A 24,769-nucleotide genomic window follows, 5' to 3' on the forward strand; every position below is an offset into this window, starting at 1 on the left:
GGAAAGAATTCCTACTGGATAATTGAGGTGTTCATAATGGGGATTCTGTTAGCTTGGAATTTCAAAATTTAAAACTTCCAAAGAATAAATTAAAGGCAGCAAATCTATGGAGGGTTTCAGCATCTCTATGATTTTTAACTCAGATACTTTCCTACAGTTCCCCACCATCTTTCTCAGTAACTGGTTCCACTGTCAAAAAGTTTCTTATTGTTAGAAACTTCTTCTATCATTCAAACACCCTATGCATCTTTTCATCGCTACTCATGTACACATTATGTTACATATTGAACTAACCCAAGCAGCTGTGCTTGTTGGTTAAATCAAAACAACAGTTTTCCACACTTTAATTTATTACAGCACATAGTAGAATTTTAGCATTTGTTGAACTGGTGGTAGTTCATGAAATCTTGTGATATATAGTACATTTGTTAATCTAAAAGGTCCCATAAAACTCTTTTATTAAATTCAGAGAAGTAGCAGTATACATTACACTGAATCCATAGGTTGTAAATACAGAAAATGCATCTGTGAATAGTAATTTATTCAGCATCTACTATGTCTTTTATTTTAATATTGAGAAAATATTTCACAATCTGGTGTTCTGCTGCCATCTTGTGGCAATTGTGTGTTGATTTTTTTTTTTAGAGTTACCTGTTAACATTTTCCCCCTGAATCACACATAATAACCCTTTCCAGATGAAACTATAGATCAAAGAATGGTCTAGAAAGATATCCATGACACCATCACTGGACATGTACAATTTCACTGGATCTCAGTTTCATTTAATGTTACAGTTTAGTTGCACCTTACAGTGTGCAACTAAAAATAGAAAAAAAGGGCCAGTTTGGTGTAGTGGTTAACCTGTAGGCCTAGAAACCAGGAGACTGGGAGTTCTAATCCTACCTTAGGCATGGAAAAACTGGCTGGGTGTCTTTGAGCCATCTCTCTTAGTCCAACTCACCTCATGGGGTTGTTGTAGAGCAGGGATGTCAAACTCAATCCCATTGCGGGCCATATCAGGATTTTGTTTGCCCTTGGGGGGCTGGAGTGGGTGTGGCCTGGTCATCGTGGCCAACTGGATGAGTGTGGGTGGGGTAGGGTGGGTTGAGGCCAGGGTGGCACAGACCAGTCCCTTGCTATCTCCAGAACAACCCCGCAGGACAACTCTGGGCCTATCGTGTTTGACATGTCTGCATGTAGAGAAAAAGGATGAGGAAGGAATATTGGTATGTTTGCTACTGTTAGCTGTACATGAAAAAAAAAAAAAGGCGGGACAAAAATCTAAAAAGAAATATTAAAGCAAATAGAATCAGAGATCTGGCATTGTTGAACACATGCAGGAGTGTAGGGTATGGAAGGTGAGGTCATTTTTCCTTGATGGATCTGCAGTTGTATCTGGATGAACCCTGTCATTACTTTGGTGATTATTTTTTCTCTCCTTTCTCTGCCCCCAACACACAAACATATACAGATGTAAGAGCTGGAAAAGGCCATTTAATCCAACCCTTCAAGATACATCTCCAAATAAAGTGACCCCAATAGACAGCTGTCTAGCTTCCCCCGTGAAGTCATATCCAGGAGAAGGAGAGCATAATATCTTTCTCAGTTACTGGTTCCATTGTCATACTGTTCTTATTGTCAGAAACCTTTTCCAACATTCAAAGATGTTTTCCCCCTTCACTCATGTACATTACATATTACACATTACATATTGATGTTGAAAAGTTCTATTCTAAAAAGTGACAGTATACTGTTTTGGGGTGTTCTGAAAAATCACAATATAATGACAAACTTATTTCTGAGGTTGCACCATTTCAGTATCATTTCAAAAAGATTCCATATGCCAAATTTAGCTATTAGACCTCCATTGTGTTCAAAATTCCTATAATTGAAGAATGGATGTAAACAGATTTCTACCATAGGGTGCCCATTTTCACAATGCTATCTCTTATTCTTGGAGCAGATGCATTGGCATGAATTGGAATAACCTATTTTAACATTACAAGCCAGTATTTCTCAATCTCAGCAACTATAAAATGTGTGGATCCCAGCCGGCATCATGGCTTGGGAATTCTGGGAAATTAAGTCCACACATCTGAAAGTTGCACTAGTGAAACACTAGTATGGAATCTGGCTCTTCTTGCCCGAATAATTGTTAGGCTTGAGCATTCACATATTAACAATGATTCAAACCTTTCTTCCCTGAATGTATGTTTGTTTGTTAAATAAAGAGACTACACAGCCTATAACAGCATGGATATGGTTTCACCAGGACTCTGCAAATCAAGAATTTGGTCCAGTTAAAAATAAGCATTAGATAAATGGGTTCTAAGGAGAAACTCACAGGAAGGAGTGGAAATAATTTATAAAATATTTTCCAACTACTAGGTTCATGCCACTTACTGGAGGATCTGAGTGCCTCTAATTGAAAATACTTATATATTGCCTTTGCTACTACACTTCAGTCCTTCACTAGCAATTTGAAGATAATCTGTGAACTTCTTTAAATTTGTTAATCTCAAAGAGCAAAGCATGTTTTTGAGTCATAAAAAGAAAAAAAACCTCCTTGGGATTTTTTTTTTTTATCTTCCTATAAAAGGGACATAAAACTGTTTTCTCCCTCACTATCTATATGTTTGCCACACCTTCTGTGCATTTGTTCAGGCCTTTATATGGAAAATCCTATGAGAAAGCACTTGCTAAGCCACCAACCTACCTTCCCCCAATTAGTCAAGATTAAGAGAGATGGGAAAACTTAATACCTGTGGCACTATGTTCAAAAGGTCAGTAGAGAAAATCAGTTATGGGAAAGAAGATTTGTTTAACATAGCCTCAAAATATGCAGAAAATGGTAGAAAGGACATATTTTTAGGCTGAAACAGATTCAAATAATACTTACAGGATGGCAGGAGGTCTATGTTCCAATTCTAGATGCAATATCTGAAACTAACCCTGAAATGTTGGACTCTTCTGATACCCGTGTGCACCCTGTCAGCCAAAAGCTCTTTTACCCAGAGAACTCCTTCCTTATGCACATATCCACTGTGGGCCGGAAATCTTCCCCAGAAAGGGAGAGAGAGCGAGAGAGCGAGAGAGAGAAGGAGGACGAGAAACTGACTATGTCTACTCCCAGCAGACACAGGAAGTAGTTTTGGAGTATTCAGAACAAGGCAGGCAGCCCAGGTCACAACAGTCAGTAAGTCTGGGGTGACAATATAAAAAGCCGGTCCTCCTCCTTACGGATCCACTTCATCAGCTTGTTGACAGCGCTGACAGCTGCTGCTTTGGTACCCAGGGGGGTGAAGCACACGTAGAGTTCAAAAGCACTGGTCACCTGGAAAAAGTTTAAATTTCTATTACAATATGCAATCAGAGCAAAGCAGTTCCTCTCGTGTTACTTGTCCATGGAGATTCTCAGTCATCCAGGTCATGGCTGTCCCAAAGGTGCTTTTTCAAGAGGCAGCTGGACTTTCTGGTTTTTCTCTGAAGACGTTGAAGAAGCTGAAGAAGCTTCTTGGATGAGAAGCGAAACGTCTCCAAAGAAAAACCAGAAAGTCCAGTTGCCTCTTGAAAAAGCACCTTTGGGACTCTCACGTTACTGTCGACATGTAAAGCAAATTGCCCCTATTGTTTTTATTACATACAGATAATTGTTGCCCTGTTTCATTGGGCCATTTGCTGTAAGTGAAGAAGTGTGCAAGGTTTCAGTTGTACTAATACACTAATATATCTTCCAGGTAATAAAGTTATCTGGGACTAGGTCCTGCTTTTACTACAATTTTTCTAGAAGCTGCAGTAATGAAATAAATTCTTACCCAGGCCAGGAGATTTTCATTGGATCCAATATAATAGATGTTATTGAGAGGACGGGTGGAATTGTGAGCTCGGCTATGCAAGTACTGATACAATTCCAGGAGTCTTTCCTTTTCTTCCTCAGTGATGTAGGGAGCTTCAATCTCTGGGCTGGAAAAAAACACACTTTCATTGAATAATCCTTTTTGTCATAAAGGTAAATTAAATAACTAGGTTTTTTTGCCTAAGAGAAAAAAAGTTCTCAGTTCAGCAGAGTTTACAGCCAGTGATTTTACTAAATAATGTTCCCTGATCCCAATTTTGGGATGATCTATCATTAAAACAGAAACTTTAAATATTAGAGCTGAAATTTTATCAATCAGATACTTTTGAGAATTGCGATCAGGACCTTCTTTAGACTTAGTCATTCTAGGGTCACATACAGTATGTCTCTCAAAGCCTAAGGTAGAGAACCTGTCTAAAAGTGGTTGCCATTTTTTATTTTTATTTTTTAAAAATGTCAGTACGATTATAATTACAAGCTATAATGACAAATTCTTGATATTCTATTATTTATATACCTTAAGAGTATATAAGGAAAAGAAAAAAGAAGATAGTCTATCAATATTAGTTATAATTTTGGATGTCGATGTTATTATGTAGCATTAAAATTATTTGATCTTTTCAATTCAAAGTCAAGGATAACATATGCAAAGAAAAAAAAATAACACACTGTAACTTGCATCAAGGTATTTGTTATATAATAAAGATTTTGAACTTTTGTGTGTTTTTTGTGTATCCAAATTGTTGTTTTGATATCGTAGAAGGAAATTAAATTCTCCCTGATCTTGCCTGGTTCTTTCTCTGGGTCTTATTTACTTCTTGTGTGGACCTCAGCCCAACAAAAGTAAAGTATAACCTGTGACCCAACAAACCTGGACACTTCTTTGCATAAACTGGATATAGATATTTGTATACAGATGGTCCATAGGTGGAACTAGAGTGCACTCTTTTCTTGTCTGTAACACTCTTTTTTTTTTTTTTGTTTCATCCAAGAAGATACTGCTAGACTGGAAGGACAGATTTGATAATTACCTCCCATGTCAGTTCAGGAAAAGGATTCTACAAACAATATTTTCGAAGTGCATCCACAGTACTTACCTATCTCCTTACAATTAATTTATAGGTGTAATTTGGATTGGACTCTTGAGGATATAAAATGTCTCTTGAAAGTGATTAGACTATTCAACTAGACAACAAACTCTATGGCAAAACTAAGTTCTTAGGTGCTGCTTTTCTATAGGATTATGCAACCACATTGTCTTTCTCATTTGTAGTACCATCTGACTACCTATGTTAACTTTTCATTGCTGTTCACTAAAGTAGCTATATAATGACATAAGTATCCATGATTTGATGGCCATAAGGTTTTGAAATCTGGCCAGCGTAAAACACCAACAAATTATTAGGAGGATTGTTCAAATACCTATAACTCAAAAGACGGAGTTGATTTTTGTTTCCTGGACAGATATTGTGCGTGTCAATTTGTAATTTAATCTGTTTTATTAATTCAGTAGGAGCTTGATGTCGCAAGACTAACTATGGATGCCATCCTCCTGAAATAGACTATCCAACACAGACTAAATTGAACTGATCAATGCAGATTAAATCAATCCCATCTATCCTTGCAGAGTACTAGAGAGAAGCTGGAAGATGGGTGTTGCCCAGAATGGACTCTCACCTGGTAAAAAGTCCTGAACTCTTAGATTTGTAGATGAAATGTCGAAGGTCTGGAATTCCCACCTGGGAGACACTGTAGAAAGGAGTACGCACTGCTTCCAAGAGAGCATGATGAACACCGCGCTTCTTTAGGCGTTCTTGGAACTTTTGCTTGCAGTGAGATACAGTAAAGAAGTCCTCACGATCAGTAGAAATCAGGACAAGGCACAAGTCAATATTTGGTTCCAAATAAGAAATGTGAGCGTGGAAGAAACCATTGGAATTGAACTTGGGAAGGCATATTGGAGTCCAACCTTCTCCTTCTCTAAATGAGGAGGATGAGCTAATGAGATTAAAGAGTAAATGGAGATCAATTGGATGAAGGAATTGGTCCCTTTTCCTCACAAGTGATACCAATTGGTTTTTTGATAATAAGATGGCAAATACCAGGCTTTTAGCTTTGGCTTGTTGAAGGCAAGTACTCACCACATCCCTGACTCCGGCAGCCATAGGCAGGCAACGTGCTGCCCCCATGAGAAAACTGGGGTCTCTAGCCATCAGGTCTACCAAGTTGTCAGTTATACGCTCAGAGCCTGCTAACAGTCTCCTTAGATCATAGTTCTGCTTCTGTTGGAATATCCGGTTAAGCTGAGTCAATGTCAAGAGACTGACTATCTGGTAATAGATATAAAGGAGTTCTTGAGCAATTTCTTGCTCTGACTGTCGAGTCTGAGCCACTGCAACAAGCACCAAGGGACTCTTGCGCACAAAGACCACCTTGTATCCATCTGGCAAAGAGTCAAAATGGAGAGGGAGAGAATGAGAGAAAGTGCGTCAATATTTTGAGCTACAGTGGTAACCCTAAGGCCCTTTTAAAAATAGTTTTTACTTCAGTGAGGGTTACTCTTGGGAATTGCCATCTTCTGATAATGATCGGTCTTTGCATGCAAGGGATGTTTTATTAATCTCTACCTGCAATCTAAAATGGTACAAACTATAGGTTTAGTACTTCTATGAGCAGTAATGAGACTTAATTAAAATTATTCTTAGGTTTTAAAAGTTCTTACTTAAGAAGTTTTGATTAATTCTCTTCCACCTATAGGTTGGACACTAGCATCCTTTTTTTAAAAATTAAATTAAATTAAATCTGAGTCTCCCGAAGGACTTAGGGCGGTGTACAGCCAGAAATAAAACCACGACAATAGAAAAATTAAAAACAAGTTAAAACAATTAAATCAATTGGCCGAAAATTCTAATAAAACAACACATTAAAAATAGTAAAAATATTATTATTATTTAGGCCAGCCCGGCTTGTTGGAATAGTAATGTTTTTAGGGCACGGCGAAAGGTACGCAGGTCGGTAATCCTACGACTCTCGGGGGGGCAGCTCATTCCAGAGGGTAGAGGCCCCCACAGAGAATGCTCTCCCCCTGGGGGTCATCAGCCGGCATTGTCTAGCTGATGGCACCCGGAGGAGCCCCTCTCTGTGGGAGCATACTGGTCGATGGGAGGCTATCGGTGGCAGAAGGCGGTCTCATAGATACCCAGAGCCCATGCCATGGAGCACTTTAAAGGTGGCAACCAACACCTTGAATCGCACCCGGAAGACCACAGGGAGCCAGTGCAGCTCGTGCAAGAGCGGTGTTACATGGGAGCATCGGGTCGCTCCCATAATTACCTGCATGGCCGCATTCTGGACCAGTTGGAGCCTCCAAGTGCTCTTCAAGGGGAGCCCCGTGTAGCGAGCGTTACAATAGTCCAGATGGGAAGTGACGAGGGCGTGAGTGACTGTGCGTAAGGAGTCCCGATCCAGAAAGGGACGCAACTGGTAAATCAGGCGAACCTGATAAAAAGCCCCTCTGGCCACAGCCGTCAGATGGTCTTCTAAGGACAGCTGTGAGTCCCAAGTTGCAAGCCCTCTCTGAGGGGGTCAAGATCTCACCCCCAATAGTCATTGATGGGGTTAACTGACTATGACAGGACGCCGGAAATCACAGCCACTCAGTCTTGGAAGGGTTAAGTCTGAGCTTGTTCCTCCCCATCCAGATCCGTACGGCTTCCAGGCACCGGGACATCACTTCAAGGGCATAATTGGGGTGGCCCGGGGTGGAAATGTACAGCTGAGTGTCATCAGCGTACTGATGGAAATCCACCCCGAAGCCACGGATGATCTCACCCAGTGACTTCACATAAATGTTGAACAGGAGGGGTGAGAGGACCGACCCCTGTGGCACCCCACAGACTAGGCGCCTTGGGGTCGACCTCTGCCCACCTGCCAACACAGACTGCGTATGGCCGGAGAGGAAGGAGGCGAACCACCGCATAATGGTGCCCCCCATTCCTAACCCCTCCAGCCGGCGCAGCATGATACCATGGTCGATGGTATCAAAAGCCACTGAGAGATCTAACATGACCAGGACAGAGGAACAGCCCCTGTCCTGAGCCCTCCAGAGATCATCGACCAATATGACCAATGAAACCCGACTGGAACGGATCCAGATAATCTGCTTCATCCAGGTGCTGAGGAAGCTGTCGTGCCACCACACTCTCAACAACCTTCGTCACAAAATGAAGGTTGGAGACAGGACGATAATTTGATAAAACAGCCGGGTCCAGGGAAGGCTTCTTGAGGAGGGGCCTCACCACCGCCTCTTTCAAAGTGGCAGGAAAGAAACCCTCACTCAAAGAAGCATTAACAATCCCTTGGAGCCAGCCTCGTGTAACCTCCCGGGAAGCCAGCACCAACCAGGAGGGACACGGGTCCAGCAAACATGTGATCGCATTCAGCCTACCCAAGACTCTGTCCATGTCCTCCGAAGTCACAAGGTCAAACTCCTCCCAGCTAACATTCTCAAGACCTACCTCCGTCATCCCATCTGAACCCATCCAGTCAGAGTCCAAGCCCTCTCGAATCTGAGCAATTTTGTCGTGCAGATAGTGCACAAAGTCCTCAGCCCTACCCTGCAAGGGGTCTTCCCGCGCTCCCGTATGGAGAAGGGAGCGGGTCACCCTAAACAGGGCGGCTGAGCGGTTATCCGCAGACCCAATCAGAGCGGAAAAATAATTAAATTTTGCCGCTTTGATCGCCACTAGGTAGGTCTTAATATGAGACTTCACCAGTCTCATATTAAGTCAGAATAGGTCAGATTCGGAACGGTTGGCCCTCCAACTGCTCTCCAGGTGTCTTTTCCAGCACTTCAACTCTCTCAGCTCCTTGGAGAACCAAGGAGCCAATTGAGATCGGTGCCGAGTCAGAGGCTGCAAAGGCATGACGCGGTCCAAAGCCCCAGTGGCTGCCCTATGCCAGGCAGCCACTAGTTCTTCAGTCGAGTTGTGGGCCAGAGCCTCAGGAAGTGGCCCAAGCTCCCTCCGGAACCTCTCCGGGTCCATCAGGCACCTGGAATGGAACCATCTGACCGGTTCCGTCTCCCTGCGGCGAGGGGTAGTGGTTCGAAGATCCAGTCAAAGGAGTGAATGATCAGACCATGACAAGGGCTGCATAACTAAATCCCCTATTTCTAGATCATTCTGCCACTGACCAGAGACAAAAATCAGATCCAGAGTGTCCCCCCCCATGTGAGTAGGGCCTTGAACTAACTGGGTCAGGTCCAAGGCTGTCATGGAAGCCATGAACTCCCGGGCTGCCATTGATGTGTCACCAACCGATGGCAGGTTGAAATCCCCCACAACCATCAGCCTGGGGGTACTAACTGCCACCCTAGCTATCACATCAGGCAGCTCGGGCAGGGCCGCTGCCACGTAGCAGGGAGCCAGGTACATGATCAGCAGACCCACCTGCACCCCACGGTCGCACTTCACGAGGAGGGACTCACATCCAGCTATCTGAGGAACAATGGTCTCCCTCGGACATAGATCTTTGTTAATAACAACTGCCACCCCCTGCCCCTCCCCTGGGCCCTCGGCTAATGGAATGCCCGGAAATCTGGTGGGCACATTTCTACAAGGGGCACCCCCCTTTCCGGGCTCAACCAGGTCTCTGGTATACCCACCAGGTCCGCTCCCCCCTCCTGAATAAGATCATAAATGAGGGGGGCTTTATTTACCACACACCTGGCGTTACATAACATCAGCCGGAGGTCCAGAGCCTGAGGATCTGAGCCACCTGGGACACGAGAAAGGCATTGGGGACCGGAGCGCGCAATCGCTCGAAGGTAGCGAGTGCGCATTCCCAAAACATGATATGGCTCCCTGCCACCCCCATATCTGCCCCTCCCACCTACAGTACTGATTGCACAACCCTCCCTGGATTGAGCTCCCGCCCCCTCCCACACATCCGACCCTGTATCCCTGGTGCCGTACCCCCTCGCAGGGCCCAGCCTCGACCCTAGATTTTAGCAATCTAGTCATGTTCTTCTCTCTGAACATTGATTTTGATCACTTTTATTATAAATTGACTTTGGATCTGCTCTTTACAGAAACATTCAATTTTGTTAATCTAGGCCTTACCTGATGCTAAACTAAAGATGAAATAGCATATTATCAAATTATTAAACTTGTTAAGTTCAACCAAATCCCCCCTGCCTATTTTAAATTATTTCTTTATTAATTTTAATGTATTTATTGTCTTACTGTTTTAATCTTTTACAGTATAATATTGTTTTATTGGATTGTAAGCCACCTAGAGTCACGTGACAGTGTGATGGGCGGTGAGCAGTAGTGAAATGTAAAATTTGTTGCTACCAGTTCTGTGGGTGTGGCTTGGTGGGGGGGGTCATTTGACTGGGTGGGCATGGCCAACTTTTTAAAAAAACTTTTTTAAAGCATTTTTTTACTACTGGTTACTTTACTACTCGTTACTTTTTAAAATGCTTTTAAAAAGTAAAAAAAAGGTTCCAACAATCACAGCTGTGCCACGCGATCGTCGCAACCTTTTTTTTTTTTTTTTAGTTTTTTAAAGCATTTCTTTACTACCGGTTTGGGCCAATAGGTAGTAAAAATGCTTTAAAAAAGTAAAAAAAAGGTTCCGACGATCACAGCTGTGCCACGCGATCGTCGCAACCTTTTTTTTTTTTTTTTTTTTTAGTTTTTTAAAGCATTTCTTTACTACCGGTTTGGGCCAATAGGTAGTAAAAATGCTTTAAAAAAGTAAAAAAAAGGTTCCGACGATCACATGGCACAGCTGTGATCCGGAGGGAACCGGTAGCATTTCACCCCTGGCGGTGAGTACATTTAATAAATAGATAACTTACAGAAGCATTTTGGATTGTTTTGGGTAAAAATCAGGACTATGTCATCCTGATATCTCTGCAGAAGACTTTGCACTGTCATTTCTTTTGTCCTTCTCTCATACCATATTCTACTTTCCAACAGGCCTACTTTGTCGGGAAGAAGGGTGTGAATAAGTACCTGCATGAATTGATCTGATGGCATTCTTCTCTGCCTCTACAAAGGAGACCAAAGCCATCATTACTCCCATGGTAGTAGACAAAGCCTCTTCACACCCATATCGTGAGTATATGGGCTTGCCTGCCTCACTTAGAACAAAGACATGCTTCTGATGCATACGCCAGGCCTCCATGGTTATATCTTCTTCTTCTTTCCCTGATAGGACTGAATCTCGACGTGAACCTTGTGGCGAGAGTTCCAAATTGCCCTCACTGTTCTGCCTTATCTCTTCTTCCAGGTCCAGTGCTATACCAGTAAGTTGTGTGCTTAGTTCACTGAAATCCTTGCTGATCTCTTCTATCTTGAGCTCATCACGTTGAGACTCTTCCCTCTCGCCTGGGCTCTTGGCTGCTGATTCTGTATTGTCTGTACCAGTTAGGTCCTCATATGACCTAGTGTGAACAAATATGGCTCCCTCTTGGCCTGCCCCTGATAAACAATACCAGGATAAGTGGTCAGTTTTTCAGAACAGAACTAGGCAACAGTTTAAGCTGTGACAAAGGCATCAGACAGAATGACTTGCAAACCTCATCAATGCATCGCCCTACATAAAATGGTAAATAAATCATAATTTTTCTTTAAAATTGTGCTAACATTTCTGTTTCTGTGCTTTGTGTTAACTAAGGAACAAGGGGTTACATTTAAATATTAAAGGTTAGAAGATTACATTTATTGTAATTAACATTTCATACCACCCTTAAATCATAATGGATGTTCTTCCTTTGGAAACAATGTAAAACAGGCAGATCTTTTAACTTGAAATTCATTATGTCTTTCTTCCTTAAGTAGGATATGCATATTCTTTAGGTACATTTAATATATTAGTCAAAGAAGGCTGGATATATTAAGTATTTTAAAGCAGTCAAAGAAAAACTGAGCATTAAGTTCCCAATAATAATCTGAAATCAAGTTAAGAATCTCAGAGTATAGAGTCGTAGATTCACAGGAATATGGCCCATTAAGCAGAAACAGTGGTTTTCATTCTATGAAAATATATGGTTTGGGATTAATTAGTCTCAGAATCTGAAATCAGGATTATCTGCTCATGTTTTATTCCGGATGGTTTCCCTCCCACAATGCCATGAAGATATGTTTGTTTTGTAGGCCCCCCTTTTTTTCCTTGCATAATTGTTGATATTTCTGGACATGTTACTATTATTCTTCCTAATAAAACCCAGGAAAGTGACCACACTTTTTCATATCAGCCTGAGACTAGGATTTTGGGTAGCAATTTAGTGGATTTTTAGACTTGATCTAATCATACGTTTATAACTTTGCCATCTGCACCGGCTGGCCATCTATTTCTGGACCCAATACAAAATGTTCACACATTAACATATAACACTTAATCAGCTTGAGATCAGGCTGTCTGAACAGTTTCTCCAGTAAGGCAGAGCAGGTAGCAAAGACTTTTTTCCCGATTTGCAGAAAAAACGCCATCTTCTGAGAAATTGATCTGATATCTTTATTATTATAATGTTGACACAGGTAAAGCTATTACTTTCCTAGGCATTTAATGTATTGTTTTGGCATTTCTAATGTTAGTGTTTTGTTGAGATTTTAGTGTGACTATGTGCTACATTTAATATTTCTTTCTACACATTGCACTGGTTATGGTGTTCTCTATGCAAGTTTTTATTTAGGAATGGTTCTCATGTGGAAAATAGGTTAGTTGACTGGATTTTATAATTCAATTATAATAATTGCTGCTTTCTGGCTGCTCTCCTATTCTTCTTAATAAGCTACCACTGTATAGAAATTCTTCCCTCTTACCAAAAAAGATATTAATTTAAAATATTAGAAAAAGAAGAAGAAGGTCTTACTATCATCTAAAATAGAGCTGATAATAATGCATATCCATACTCTCTCTGAATATATCATATATATATATATATATATATGAAAAAAGAAAGAATTGGATTAACAGGAGAGGAAAGATTAAGAAAGGTGTTGTTAAATGGAGTTGATGAGATTCTCAGAAAGGAATATTAAAAAAATAAAAGAATGTATGTAGTGAATTGGCATGTTATAAACAACAATGGTGTGCGACAATAGAAAGGTAAGATGAAATATAGTGCATAGTTTTAGCTAGATTTACTTACATTACCTTTTCTTTATCTCATTCCTTAATTTCTTTGGCTCATTATTTCTTACCCCATTTCTGAGTTTGACATTGGTCTATTTATCCCCTCCCGCCCAAAATAATAACGTAATTGTATGTGTGTGTGTGTTGTGTGTAATAACATTATTCCATCCAAAATTGCACAATATATGTCTACTGTGACTCACCTGGTTCTGTTCCCTGGGTCAATCCTGGTGTTGGACTCTCTGACCTCTCGGACTGCTGTTCACCAGTTGGTGCCAAGGACCCATTCGGCACATCCTTCTTGTTATAAACATCCGCAGCCATTATTAGAAACTAGTGGAGATCTGCAAGCAAACAAACCAAGCCTACTAATCTTTATTGTCCTGATTGATTGATTGATTGATTGATTGATTGATTTATTGATTGATTGATTTATTTATTATTTATTTATTTATTTACAGATCTTATGTGTCTGCCTATCTCATGTAATTCTGGACAGCTCATAATAGTCCCTAAAATTTAGAACTTTCCAGTCTGAATTAATAATCAAGTACATTTGAGTTTCATTCTAGCATACTAACTATATAAGGGCACTGCAAGGGCAGAAACACGTTAGTATAATCAACCTTTTCAGGATAAGGAATATAAAACAGATCTATGAAAAAGTCTGGTTACACAGAACATTTTCCCATGTTAACTGATTTGTCGATCAGTTGCTTGGTTTTATATGAGGCATTGAACTAAATGTAAGGTCTATAAACTAAATGTAAGAGCTGTATTTGCATAATGCTCCGTGCTACAATGTGGGTGTCTGAATTTACATTTCAATAGGTTATATGAATATAACCAACAACTTCTTTAATGTCTTCTTTAATGTCTTCTGCTCCAAGTGTAAGAGGGTTGGCACAATATCCAGGAACAAACTGAGCAGCCCAATGATTTTCAGATGAAATGTCTTTCCTTTTTCCTCCTTCTGACCATTAGAAAGTAATGACGAAAAGTCCCTTAGCAACATCTTATAAACTTAAAACTAAGCAAGTCCTTGAATCCAACACATTTTCAAAAACCTGAGTGACTAATTCTGGTCAGACAGTCAACATGATTGGTTGAGATGATCAGATGTATTATAAGATACTGATCTAAACAATATGGTTGCACATACTTCCAACAAAAGTTTGGAAGAAATGCTTTGGATTTAAAGGAAACACAGGATCTTTCTGCCTTTTCCTGAAAGATAGGGGAATTGCTTTAGCCTCTTTGTCATCTTAATTTGTCTCTAAATCTTCCCTAGCTCCACTATATCTTTTTTGAGGTGCAGCAACCAGAACTGCACACAATTTTCCACCCATAGTCACATCATAGATTTATATTATGTTATAATGTAATAATTACAATATTGACACCTCTACTTTCAATGCCATTTCTTATTATTCCTAACTTGCTCTTTGCCTTTTTTTACAGCAGATGTACATTGCATTGACACCTTTGTAGAACTGTTCACCATTACTTCAAGAAAATTAATTAAAGCAATCATATCTTTTTGGGGACTAGCATAATAGCCTGAAAAAAATGTGTCAGCTTTAACAGAGAATGCTGTGTTTGTTCAGGGTCTAACACACTTCTGAAATATTTTTGAGTCCATATGTAAGAACATTAAGCAACCTGATTCTCTTGACATATTTTAGATTTTTATCCATATTAGCTCTAGCCTGTGGAAGAGAGTTACAGTATAATAATAAAACTATTTGTGGGCCACAGATAACATCTCTTTTATGTAGCACATGAATAATTTGGCACAGCTGCTTCTCAATTGCAAGCATTTTTTTCCTAATATTGTACTTTACTTAACCAATAGGAAGGACTTTTCCCACCTCCCAAATGAGGTAAAGATAGTTACAGCCATTATTGTTGGAAAGCTTGGATACTTTTAAAGATTAACATTTGTTTAGAAGTTTTCCAGGAAAATTTAATCCTTTTTATAATACCTCAATGGGATTTTTCTTCCTTTTCTCTCCTTTACTATCCAGCTACTTCTTTTCCCAACCTCATCTTTTTTTAAATTCAGTTTTGTTCCCCCATTTTTTCCCAATTACCTCTTTCCTTCACACCTTCTCCATACTGTTTGTTTTTTCTTTGTTGCTGTGTCTGGGAAGGGGAAATATATATGCATGTTCTTGTGTGTTTTCTATGGCTGAGAGACAGTAGTTGATATGCGCTACAGTGACTATACATTCTTTATTATAAATGAGACAATCCTTTATTTCAGAAAATTGTCTTTCAGATCTTTTACTTTCTCTGTGTGGTTTGTATACTGTAGTTTATTTTTTAGGGTTTTTTATTCTAATGATGACTTTGTCATCATTTTCATAATGATTATTTTTAGCAATAATGTTGCTATTGCTATTGATTGTTGTATGCCATTCAAAGTCGCTTTTTATGAGAATACAGTCATTTAAATGTGAGAAGTAAATAAATTTTAAATCCTTATGAACTTCTTTCAGATTTGGTCCCTTTTCAGGTTTGTCCTTTATTTTTTCTAAGAAAACACGAAGGCCATAATAATGCAGATGGGAAAAGCATTTGATAATTAATCTCATTTGGTAAATGAGATATCAATTTACTGGCAATTCTTTCTAACTAGTTAATACAACTAATTTTAATACCACATTTTTTTTGTACACCATACACGCAAACTGACACACAAACATAACAACACAAAAATCTGTAAACACATATACAAGGATATCAGTTGAACATATTTATCGAGTGGAGGGTCTCTGGGATTGGTTTCAATTGTAGATGGCAATCCTAAATTGGTAGGGAAGCTGGGCACTGCACAAATTTGTATCTGTGTTTATAATTAATTTTCCTTCATTTCAGAGGAGCCATTTTAATTTCAGGGTTGTCTTCTTCCTGGGTATCGTTATAGTTCTTGTTTATCTCTAGCCCTCTGTAATTCAATAAATTGTGATTAGTAAAGCTCCTTTTTCATTTTCTCAAGGCCAACTAGTGCCTTATCTAGAAATAAGTGTTCATTGCTGCAGGAGCTAGCCTGGACTTCATTCTTACCCTCATGATTCAGATTTTTGCTTCCCTCTTGACTTCTAGTGTTTATTTGCTTTTGAGGGTTCACAATTAACCCATTTATATTCTTGATGTCAGGGCATCTTTATAGAACTGGCGTACCAGGTAAATAGCTCCTACACACTTCTTTGTAGGGAGTTAGTTCCATGGACTGGTAAAGACTGTTATATGAAGAACAAAAATAAAATTCATTTATAAGACCAAATCTGGAGCTCTATTTAAACTGGTGTTGAACTTCTTCTGAAGTGTCATTTGAGTTCACAAGTGCGAAAGAATTAAGGCAACCATATCAGGGCAGCAAAAACACTGGGCAAGCACTAAATGGTAGCAAGGCAATGTAGACAATTCTAACTTTGCTACCATGTAGTACTTGTTTACATTTTGGCAACCCAGATATAGTAGCTTTAAAAAAATTCCCTGAATGACAGAATTCCACCCCCCCACCCCCCTTGAGTTGAAGTCCCCAATTAGACTTTGCTACCAGCAGTGGCAAATCAAGCCATTCTCGGTTCTGTACCTGAAAGCATTTCATTACTTTCTGTTAAACACAAACAGGCAACCATGTATACCTAAGAATATGAACTGATGCAAATTCTTCTTTCACTCTCAGTTTGCACTTTACACCCAAGCTGGTTACAGAGTTAAACTTGGAGGAGGGGGAGGTGCCAATTAAAAGTTATTCTATAAATATTTCAAAATAACTTTATTATTTTATAACATTATAACATTATTCTATTCTATTCTATTCTATTCTATTCTATTCTATTCTATTCTATTCTATTCTATTCTATTCTATTATTACGGTATTTGTCTGGAAATGAAAAGGATGCTGAAAACCAGTCAGTTGCTTGGTGATTTAGATTATTTGAAGATAGACAACTAAATTGCAGATTTCTCTTACATGAATTATTTGCTTTTTTGTACAATCTTTCCCTCCTAAATGATACTCTGAGTTCAAATTAATACATGGTTTGGGCATGTGTACTGATGTCGACCCTTCACTTTCCTTCCACCATGTGTTATCTTAGCTATCACTCTTGGAGAAAAATCTGTTGGAACACATCAGTAACAACTCAAACCTGTTTAATTTTCAGACTCTGGTAAATGGCTCAGATCTCATAAAAGACGGACTTGCATGAAATTCAGTTAAGTTGCATTTCATTGTCATCTTCAACAACAGCTAAGTTTCAGTTGCTAGGACAGCGCTGAGAATATTTGCAAAACTGAAGACAACTATCAACAGGCCTAAACTCTGTATATTTCTTCCTGTTTATACTTTCAGTTCAGGAATATAAAGGGTACTTACTTACAGTTTTGACAGGAACAAGCTGTCGACAGAGAAAACGTCAGTGAAAGTCTGCTTCTCCGGTTGTGGATGAAATCTGAGCAGAAGGGGAAGGACGTAAAGCTCCCGGGGAAGTGGAGGAGGAGTTCAGTCAGCAGAGTCTCCTTAGGAAATTCTGCCTTTGGAGTCCAGAGCATGCCTTTCAATCTCGCCAACTGATTCTATCTTCTCCAGCAGCAGCCAGGAAAGTACTGTGCACTACCTACTTCTCCTTTTTCAAAGGTCACTTTCTCAATGCCACAGTTCCCAGTGCATCTTGGGGATTGTAGTCCACAATTCTGTAGTTTGCTGTGGGTTTCGCTTCTAATGAAGAAGTAAAAATGATCCACATCTGCCAACATTTGAAACGTAGATTTAGACTATTCAGAACTTATTGTTCTCTTTGGTAATGTTGAAAATATAATAAAAATTGATATGATATTAAATGTGCGATAAATGTATAATTTCTAATCTTAAAGGAACACTGAGAGGTCAAGATCTTTATCCCCATGTTATAGACAAAGGGAAGTTAAAAATCTAATACCACTTTTTATTTTGATGTTTTGAGCGCCATATGCACATTTTCTTAAAAAGAATTTTTTCTGGGGTTACTTCCAAAGAAGATATTCTTTAGATACTAAAAAGGAATTATTACAAAACCTCACACCAGTTAAAAGAAATATAATTGTGATATTCTATGTCAGTTTAAAAGGATTATAAAACAAGGCATCATCCTTTATTACAATTAAGCAGCTGAGTTTAAAATGCCTAAACTCTATTTTGTTTCATTCTATATCCTACTACTTGGTTTCCAATATGGCAAAGGATATTTCATTATTACAGTATTTTTTAAAAAATCCTAGGATAAGGCAAGCCTCTTCTGGATTTTCTCATCTAAGTCCAAGTTGGTATCCCTTTCATGATTCACTACTAGATATTATCTGTATATTTATGGGGTTGAACAGTAATTGCTTATGATATTTGTTATATAGCTTATTCAAACAAGAAAATAATCAGTTAATGAGTTTCAGTTTGGAAATAATGCTCTTTCCTCAAGGCATATTAGAAAGAACTGTGGTTAGCAAATGTTGTCAAATAACTGACATATATATAGGCTGTACAGAGAATAAAAATACATAAAATGGAAAAGATCTGCTAAAAAATAAAGACACAAGTAATATAAACATTTATGTTTATTCACCAGCTAAGATGTTGTCAGAAGTGGGTTGGTTACAATTAAGGTAAAATATAAAGTCTGCCCAAATTTAATAGAATTGTGGCCCCTTCCTTTGGTGTTTTATTATTTTAACTTTATCTGTAATGTTTTCTAATGTGGCAGTTGAAAAGATCATATTAATTCACACCTCAATTGCTGAGTTATCTAAAGTTTTCCAATGTTGGGCAATTATTAGGTTAGCTGCTAAAATTAAGTAGAAAATAAGTTCCTTATTTTTCAGCTTGAGTTTTGGTCCCATAAATAAGAGTGATGACTCTAACTCTGGGGAGCATTTACAGTAATTCTTTGTTCAATGATAATGCTTATCTCCCCCAAAAATTATGTCAAAAGGATATTGCTTCATATGATATACTATGATATTTTTATTATAGCAATAGCACTTAAGACTTTAATACCAATAGCACTTTAAGACTTTACAATGCTTTACATCCCTCTCTAAGTGGTTTACAGAGTTAGCATATATTGCCCCCAACAATTTGGGTCCTCATTTTACCCACCTCGGAAGGATGGAAGGCTGAGTCAACCTTTAGCCTGGTGAGATTTGAACTGCCAAATTGCAGGCAGCAGGCAGGCAGCAGAAGTGCCTGCAGTACTGCACTCTAACCACTGCACCACCGTGGCTCATTATGACTTTTTTTTACATATAACTCATATTTTACACAGAACATACATATCTAATAACCCTATTTTCCCCACAACAAATTGACTGCTAATCATAATTCATATCCTTCTGCTTTTCTTTCTAATGATGTATTCATGAAGCGTATGCTCTTGGATTCTTCTCCTGGTTCCTGGTTCCATGTGCTTCCCATCTTCAAAAAAGAAAAAAATATGGATCCAGGAAACAATAGACCAATCAGCCTGACATCAATGCCTGAGAAGATCTTGGAAAAGATAATCAAACAATGGATCTGTGATCTGGAAGCAAACAAAGCAATTACTAAAAGCCAAGATAGGTTTGTCAAAAACAGTCCATACCAAACAAATATTATTGCTTCTTTGACAAAATTACTAAATGCTGTAGACATAGTATACTTGGACTTCAGTAAGGCATTTGATTAAGTAGATCACAACCTACTTCTTGGTAAGATAGGAAAATGTGGGATAGATAGCATTATGACCAGCTGGATTTGTAACTGGCTGACAAACTGCAGTCAATATGTAGTCTTAATAGAACTACATCTATATAGAGAGGAGTATGCAGTGGGGTACACCAAGGATCTGTCTTAGGCCCAGCACTCTTCAATATCTTCATAAACAATTTAGGTGACAGGATAGAAGGGGAATTTGCAGACAGCACCATGCTAGGGGGAATAGCCAACACTTTAAAAGATAGGCTCAAGATTCAGAAAGTTCTTGACACACTTGAACATTGGGCTCTATTCAACAAAATGCAATTCAGTGGTGAGAAAGGTAAGGTTTTACATTTAGGCAAGAAAAATCTAATGTACAGGTATAGAATAAGTGGCACCTGGCTGACAGCGGTAATTGTGAGAGGAATCTAGAAGTCCTAGTGGGCAACTTTTTAAGTATGAGCCAGCACTGTGCTGTAGCTGCCAAAAAAACCAAAGCAGTCCCAGGCTGCTTCAACAGAGAAATAATATCAAGATCACATGAAGTATTACTACTGCTATATACACTTGGGATACCGTGTCCAGTTTTGGCTACCATAATACAAAAAAAATGTTGAGACTAAAAAAAGAGTGTAGAGAAGAGCAACAAAGATGATTATGGGTCTGAAGCTAAAGCATTTGATTAAATGGTTGCAGAACTGGTTATGTCTAATCTAACAAAGGAAAGAACTGGGAGGGACACACACACACACACAGTAGCAGTCCTCCAATGTACGAGGCTGTCACAAAGAAGAGGGGGGGGGCAACCTATTCTCCAAAGCACCTGAGTGCAGGACAAGAGGTAATCAATGGAAATTATCAAAGAGAGCTGCAACGCAGAACTAAGGGTAAATTTCCTGACGGTGAGAATAACTAACCAGTGGAATTGCTTGCGTTTAGAAGTTGTAGGTGTTCCGTCACTGCAAGTTTTAAAGAAGAGGTTGGAGAGCCATTTGTCCAGAATGGTATAACGTCCCCTGCTTGGGTAGGGGGTTGGACTACAAGACCTCCAAGGTCCCTTCAGCTCTGTTATTCTATATTCTGGTAAGATATGATAGCCTTAGCCTATCCTTATGAAAAGTTGCTCTTAAATAAACCTAAATTTTGTTTTAATTACAAAATAATCTGCTTCAATAGACATTGCTTAAATCAGATTTCTGTCCTTAGAAATGCTCAGAGAGATTTCAACCTCCAATATTTATTTATTTATTTAATTTAAAACATTTATAGTTAATTCATCTTTCAGACAACTTTGGGTGCCTCCTAATCAAAGATTTTAAAAAGGATACAAAATCATTAAAAAAACTAGTTAAATATATAAAACACTACTAGTTATAACATAAGACATATTTGAATGGTTTGTTGAACAAGGCACAGTGGTTGGGTTTACACGTGCCCATAATTTATTTATTTATTTATTAGATTTTTATACCGCCCCCTCTCCCGAAGGACTCGGGGCGGTGAACAGCCAAAATTAAAAAACATACAATATAAACAATTAAAATACGTTTAAAACAGAATTAAATCTAAAATGGCTCCCCAATTTAAAACGCCTTACCCATACCCCTATAAATAAGACGAATTTAAAATTTAAAATTTCCACATTTAAAAAGGGGGAAGATTTAGGCCAGGCCAGCTTGATAAAATAGAAAAGTCTTAAGCGCGCGGCGGAAGGTGCGCAGATCCGGGATCCTACGTATCTCCGGGGGGAGCTCGTTCCAAATCGTAGGTGCCCCCACAGAGAAGGCTCTCCCCCTAGGGGCCGACAGCCGACATTGTTTGGCCGACGGCACCCGGAGGAGCCCCTCTCTATGGGAGCGTACTGGCCGGTGGGAGGCTATTGGTGGTAGCAGGCGGTCCCGTAAATAACCAGGTCCTAAGCCATGGAGCGCTTTAAAGGTGATAACCAGAATAACAATAAGAATAACAACATGGTTTAATGTGCTGAACATGCTAAATAAAAAAGCAAGGTGTGGTGGAAATGTGATGGTTTCAATTATACTTTGGGGCCCAAAGTATTGGTACTGTGTCACTTATTCTTGTCCTAGAAGGTGAAATTGCAGTTGCTTTTCTTTTTATACTGTACTCTTTCTCAAGCAATTTTAAAATGAAATATTTTTATTACATACCAATACCTACCACGGAGAATGGTATCCGAGTTAATACATGTTGAACCATCCACTCCAACCAACATTGGAGTCTAGCTTAAGTTTGGAGATAAAGTGATGAATCTTGATGAATCACTTCATAATAGCATGTGAGACACCCCAGACATACTAAAGATATAATTCCTGATGCCATTTTGTTCTCAGGATTTTTGTGATGTTTTAACACAATGCAGCCCACGTTTATAAGGCCATGCCTTACAAAGTTTTAACATTCATAATGATGTTTGTAATGGTAGGCGTGGATAAATTAATTATATATTCAGGGATGAGATCTTTTGCAAATATTAGTCGAAGTTCAGTACTACATCAGATTAAGAGGCGATTACTGTATTTTCCCATTCTCAAATTATTCCCGATATAATGTGCTAGATCTTTGATGTCACTCCACGCATAATGTAGTGCCAAATTACATTACGCGTCGATTTAAAAGGCAGAAAGAAAACATTTAATACAAAACACCCTCAAGGGGCGACCCAAACGCGGCTTCTCAGGTAAATCGCGCAGCCCGCCTTAATTTTACACGGGTCTCTCTCAGGCGCCACCCAAGCCCCGCCCGCAAGACGTAGGGGCCGCGCGTCACGTGGCAGGATGTACCGGAACTTCCGGTTCAGTCTCGCTCGGCGCTGCGGCTCTGCTGCGGCTCTGCTGAAGGCCCCGAGAGCGGCGGTGGATTGAGCCTGCCTGGTGGGCATTTATTCCTCCTCAGGATCCCCGCGCGCGCGGGTTGGTGTGAGGGGGGGGGGGAAAGGGGAGGAAAAGGGAGGCGGGGACGTGCTTAGCCGTTGTTCTCATCTCCTGCGTTGGAGCGTCGCCCGCTCTGGAGGTGGGGAGGGGCGTCGGCGGGGGGTGGTGGTGGTGATGGAAAAGATTGGCCTGGGAGATACGATACGCGGGAAACGCGCTCGGCACTGACAGGGCCGCGGCCGAGGTTAAGTCTCCCTCACGTTCAGCCGTCACGCCTCGGAGCAAATAGAGAGGCGGGTGGCGGTTTTGCTTTGTTTTCCGAAGGTGAGTTGGATAAAGGGCCAAGAAAAAATAAAAAAAAAACAGTTCGGGAAGAGGAGGGTGTTGCTTGTTGGAAACGAACGGAAAGGGCGACCGGGTTACCTGAGAGAGGTTGGAATCGACAAGAGCGCATCTTAAAAGCTCTCATCTCTTCGGTTAACAGCGTCGCCGGAGGTCTTTTTCCCCGATTACCTTGAGAACCGCTGCTGCTATTACAGGGCCCAGATGTTACACCTCTGTGTGTTAGGCTAGGCTAGGCTATTCCTTCTCCCGTGGAGGAGCATTGCAGTTTGAATAGGAGCAGTCAGTAATTTGAAGTAATGGTGCAGAAAGCGGAAACCGTTTTTCTTCTGTAAGAAAATCGCTGCTGTTGAACCTCTTGGTACAGAGCTGTTATATTTAACTGGGCTTAGTAGGGCTTCTTTGGACTCTCTAGTGAGGTTATGCAGTCAGACCTGTTCTGTTCATATCGTCAATTAAAATGCTTATTTGTCAGCCGGTTTCCCCTTTGTTGTACAGATAGAATTCCTTTCCAAAATGGCAACTGTTGCATGTATTTTTTTTTTTTTGGTGTGTGTGGAAAAATTAAGTGTTATGCAAATTTATGCCAGCGTCTTTGTATTAACGAGAATTAGAATGCTTGTGTTTCAGGTTGAAATAAATATATTTATTCAAATTGAATAAATATAACTAAAACAAATTAAAATAGTATCACTAGCACGTACTTAAATTTGGTTATTAAAATACTTGTCAAACATAAATTGTTTGCATTAGATCTGTTTTAAATACAATTGGTAAAAAAATTAATAATTGCTAGTAAGGCATGTCCGCAAATACATTTATGTGGTACAAAAAATTATTAGGTTTTGTATATTTGTTTCCCGTACAAATAAAGCTTTAATTGGCTAACATTTTAAAAAAATCGATATTGTTAAACATCAATGAAAAAAGATACTTTTCCCAGGTTTGTTGAACATTGAAAGCAATGGTGCTTCTAGGGAAAATTGCTTCAGAATCTAGACAACAATGCTGAAGAGATCTTATCCTATATGGCAAATCTTGTGCATCAGTTAGTGATAAGGAAGGGAATCCTGTGTATTTGTTGGGAAATGGCTCTAATGGAAGCTGCTGGATTTTTAGAACATCTTGGGTTTAAATTATAAAGACCTTTAATATTTTGAATTGGGTTTAAAAACAAACTGGAAGTCAATGCAAGTGGAAGAAAAATAAACAAAATATACTCCCAGGAGCCAAATCAACTAAAGTTGCTGAAGAGATTTTAGAAGTAAGTTTAGAATTTGTAGCAAGGCTAGTAGGCAATTTGTTTTTCTTGCCAAATACATTAGAATCTTGAGCTTGTTGTCGATGTCTTTATCAGATAATTTGGATGGGGGAGTGTCTAATCATAAAATGATTGCTCTAGTGAGGTTCCCAAAGCACCTGCTTACTAAAAAATTAAGCGATGAGGTAACTCCCATCTTCCTGTCTTTCAGTATGCTTCCTATCACCTTACTAGATTTCTAAACAAAATACTGAGCTGAAGTTGCCCACTACTTTCATTTTCTAAAATGGGTATTGTAATTATAAGGGTTCAAGGAGATTTTTTGATAATAAAAACGATACTAAAAACAACCCTTTCTTAAAGGGTTTTTTTTAAAAAAGGAAAAAGACAATGATACAGATAGTCCTTGTTTAGCAACTACCTCATTTAGTAACTGTTTGAAATTACAGTGGTGATAAAAATGTAACTTTACTATCAATCCTCATTTATGATCTTTGCATAATGCAAAGGAAAGCTGAAGTATGTTCATAAGCATTATCATGCTTTCACTTAG

The 24,769-nt window shown here is 39.3% G+C and overlaps 2 protein-coding genes across 17 annotated transcripts in view; one reads left to right on the top strand and one right to left on the bottom strand.

The window, feature by feature from the left end:
* Window positions 1–332: 332 nt before the first annotated feature.
* Window positions 333–22,488, bottom strand: MON1A (MON1 vesicular trafficking associated A). 4 transcript variants are annotated; one of them, XM_060688436.2, is made up of 7 exons: window positions 21,901–22,488; window positions 17,395–17,764; window positions 13,208–13,369; window positions 10,880–11,347; window positions 5,535–6,300; window positions 3,817–3,964; window positions 333–3,335 (listed from the first exon to the last, which is right to left on the bottom strand). In XM_060688436.2, exons 3-7 carry the CDS (start codon window positions 13,326–13,328, stop codon window positions 3,195–3,197), a joined length of 1,644 nt encoding a protein of 547 aa, XP_060544419.2. In that variant the 5' UTR covers window positions 13,329–13,369; window positions 17,395–17,764; window positions 21,901–22,488; the 3' UTR covers window positions 333–3,194. The 4 variants fall into 4 exon arrangements, with proteins under 4 accessions (XP_060544419.2, XP_060544418.2, XP_060544417.2 ...); XM_060688435.2 differs by having other exon boundaries at window positions 13,208–13,348; window positions 21,901–22,484; XM_060688434.2 differs by having other exon boundaries at window positions 13,208–13,348; window positions 17,399–17,764; window positions 21,901–22,480.
* Window positions 22,487–24,769, top strand: part of RBM6 (RNA binding motif protein 6) — a 70,951-nt gene continuing 68,668 nt past the window's right edge. For 4 of the 13 annotated variants that reach the window (XM_087887673.1, XM_034440864.3, XM_034440873.3 and 1 more), the window contains exon 1: window positions 22,487–22,613. The gene's annotated coding sequence lies outside the window, so the exon portion shown is untranslated. Of the gene's footprint in view, window positions 22,938–24,769 lie in introns of all 13 variants that reach the window. The other 9 variants (XM_087887675.1, XM_087887676.1, XM_087887670.1 and 6 more) reach the window with 7 other exon arrangements.

The sequence above is a fragment of the Pantherophis guttatus genome, chromosome 2 (genome assembly GCF_059756535.1).
Source record: "Pantherophis guttatus breed Tessera chromosome 2, ASM5975653v1, whole genome shotgun sequence".
Classification (NCBI taxonomy): domain Eukaryota; kingdom Metazoa; phylum Chordata; class Lepidosauria; order Squamata; family Colubridae; genus Pantherophis; species Pantherophis guttatus.

Coding starts and splice junctions, on each gene's coding strand:
- MON1A (XM_060688436.2), bottom strand. CDS start 13,328: ATGGCTGCGGATGTTTATAACAAGAAGGATGTGCCGAATGGGTCCTTG. Junction 3,965..5,534: donor AGTTCAGGACTTTTTACCAG/GTGAGAGTCCAT, acceptor GTTTTTTTCCAG/CCCAGAGATTGAAGCTCCCT. Junction 3,336..3,816: donor ATGAAAATCTCCTGGCCTGG/GTAAGAATTTAT, acceptor AACTTTTTCCAG/GTGACCAGTGCTTTTGAACT.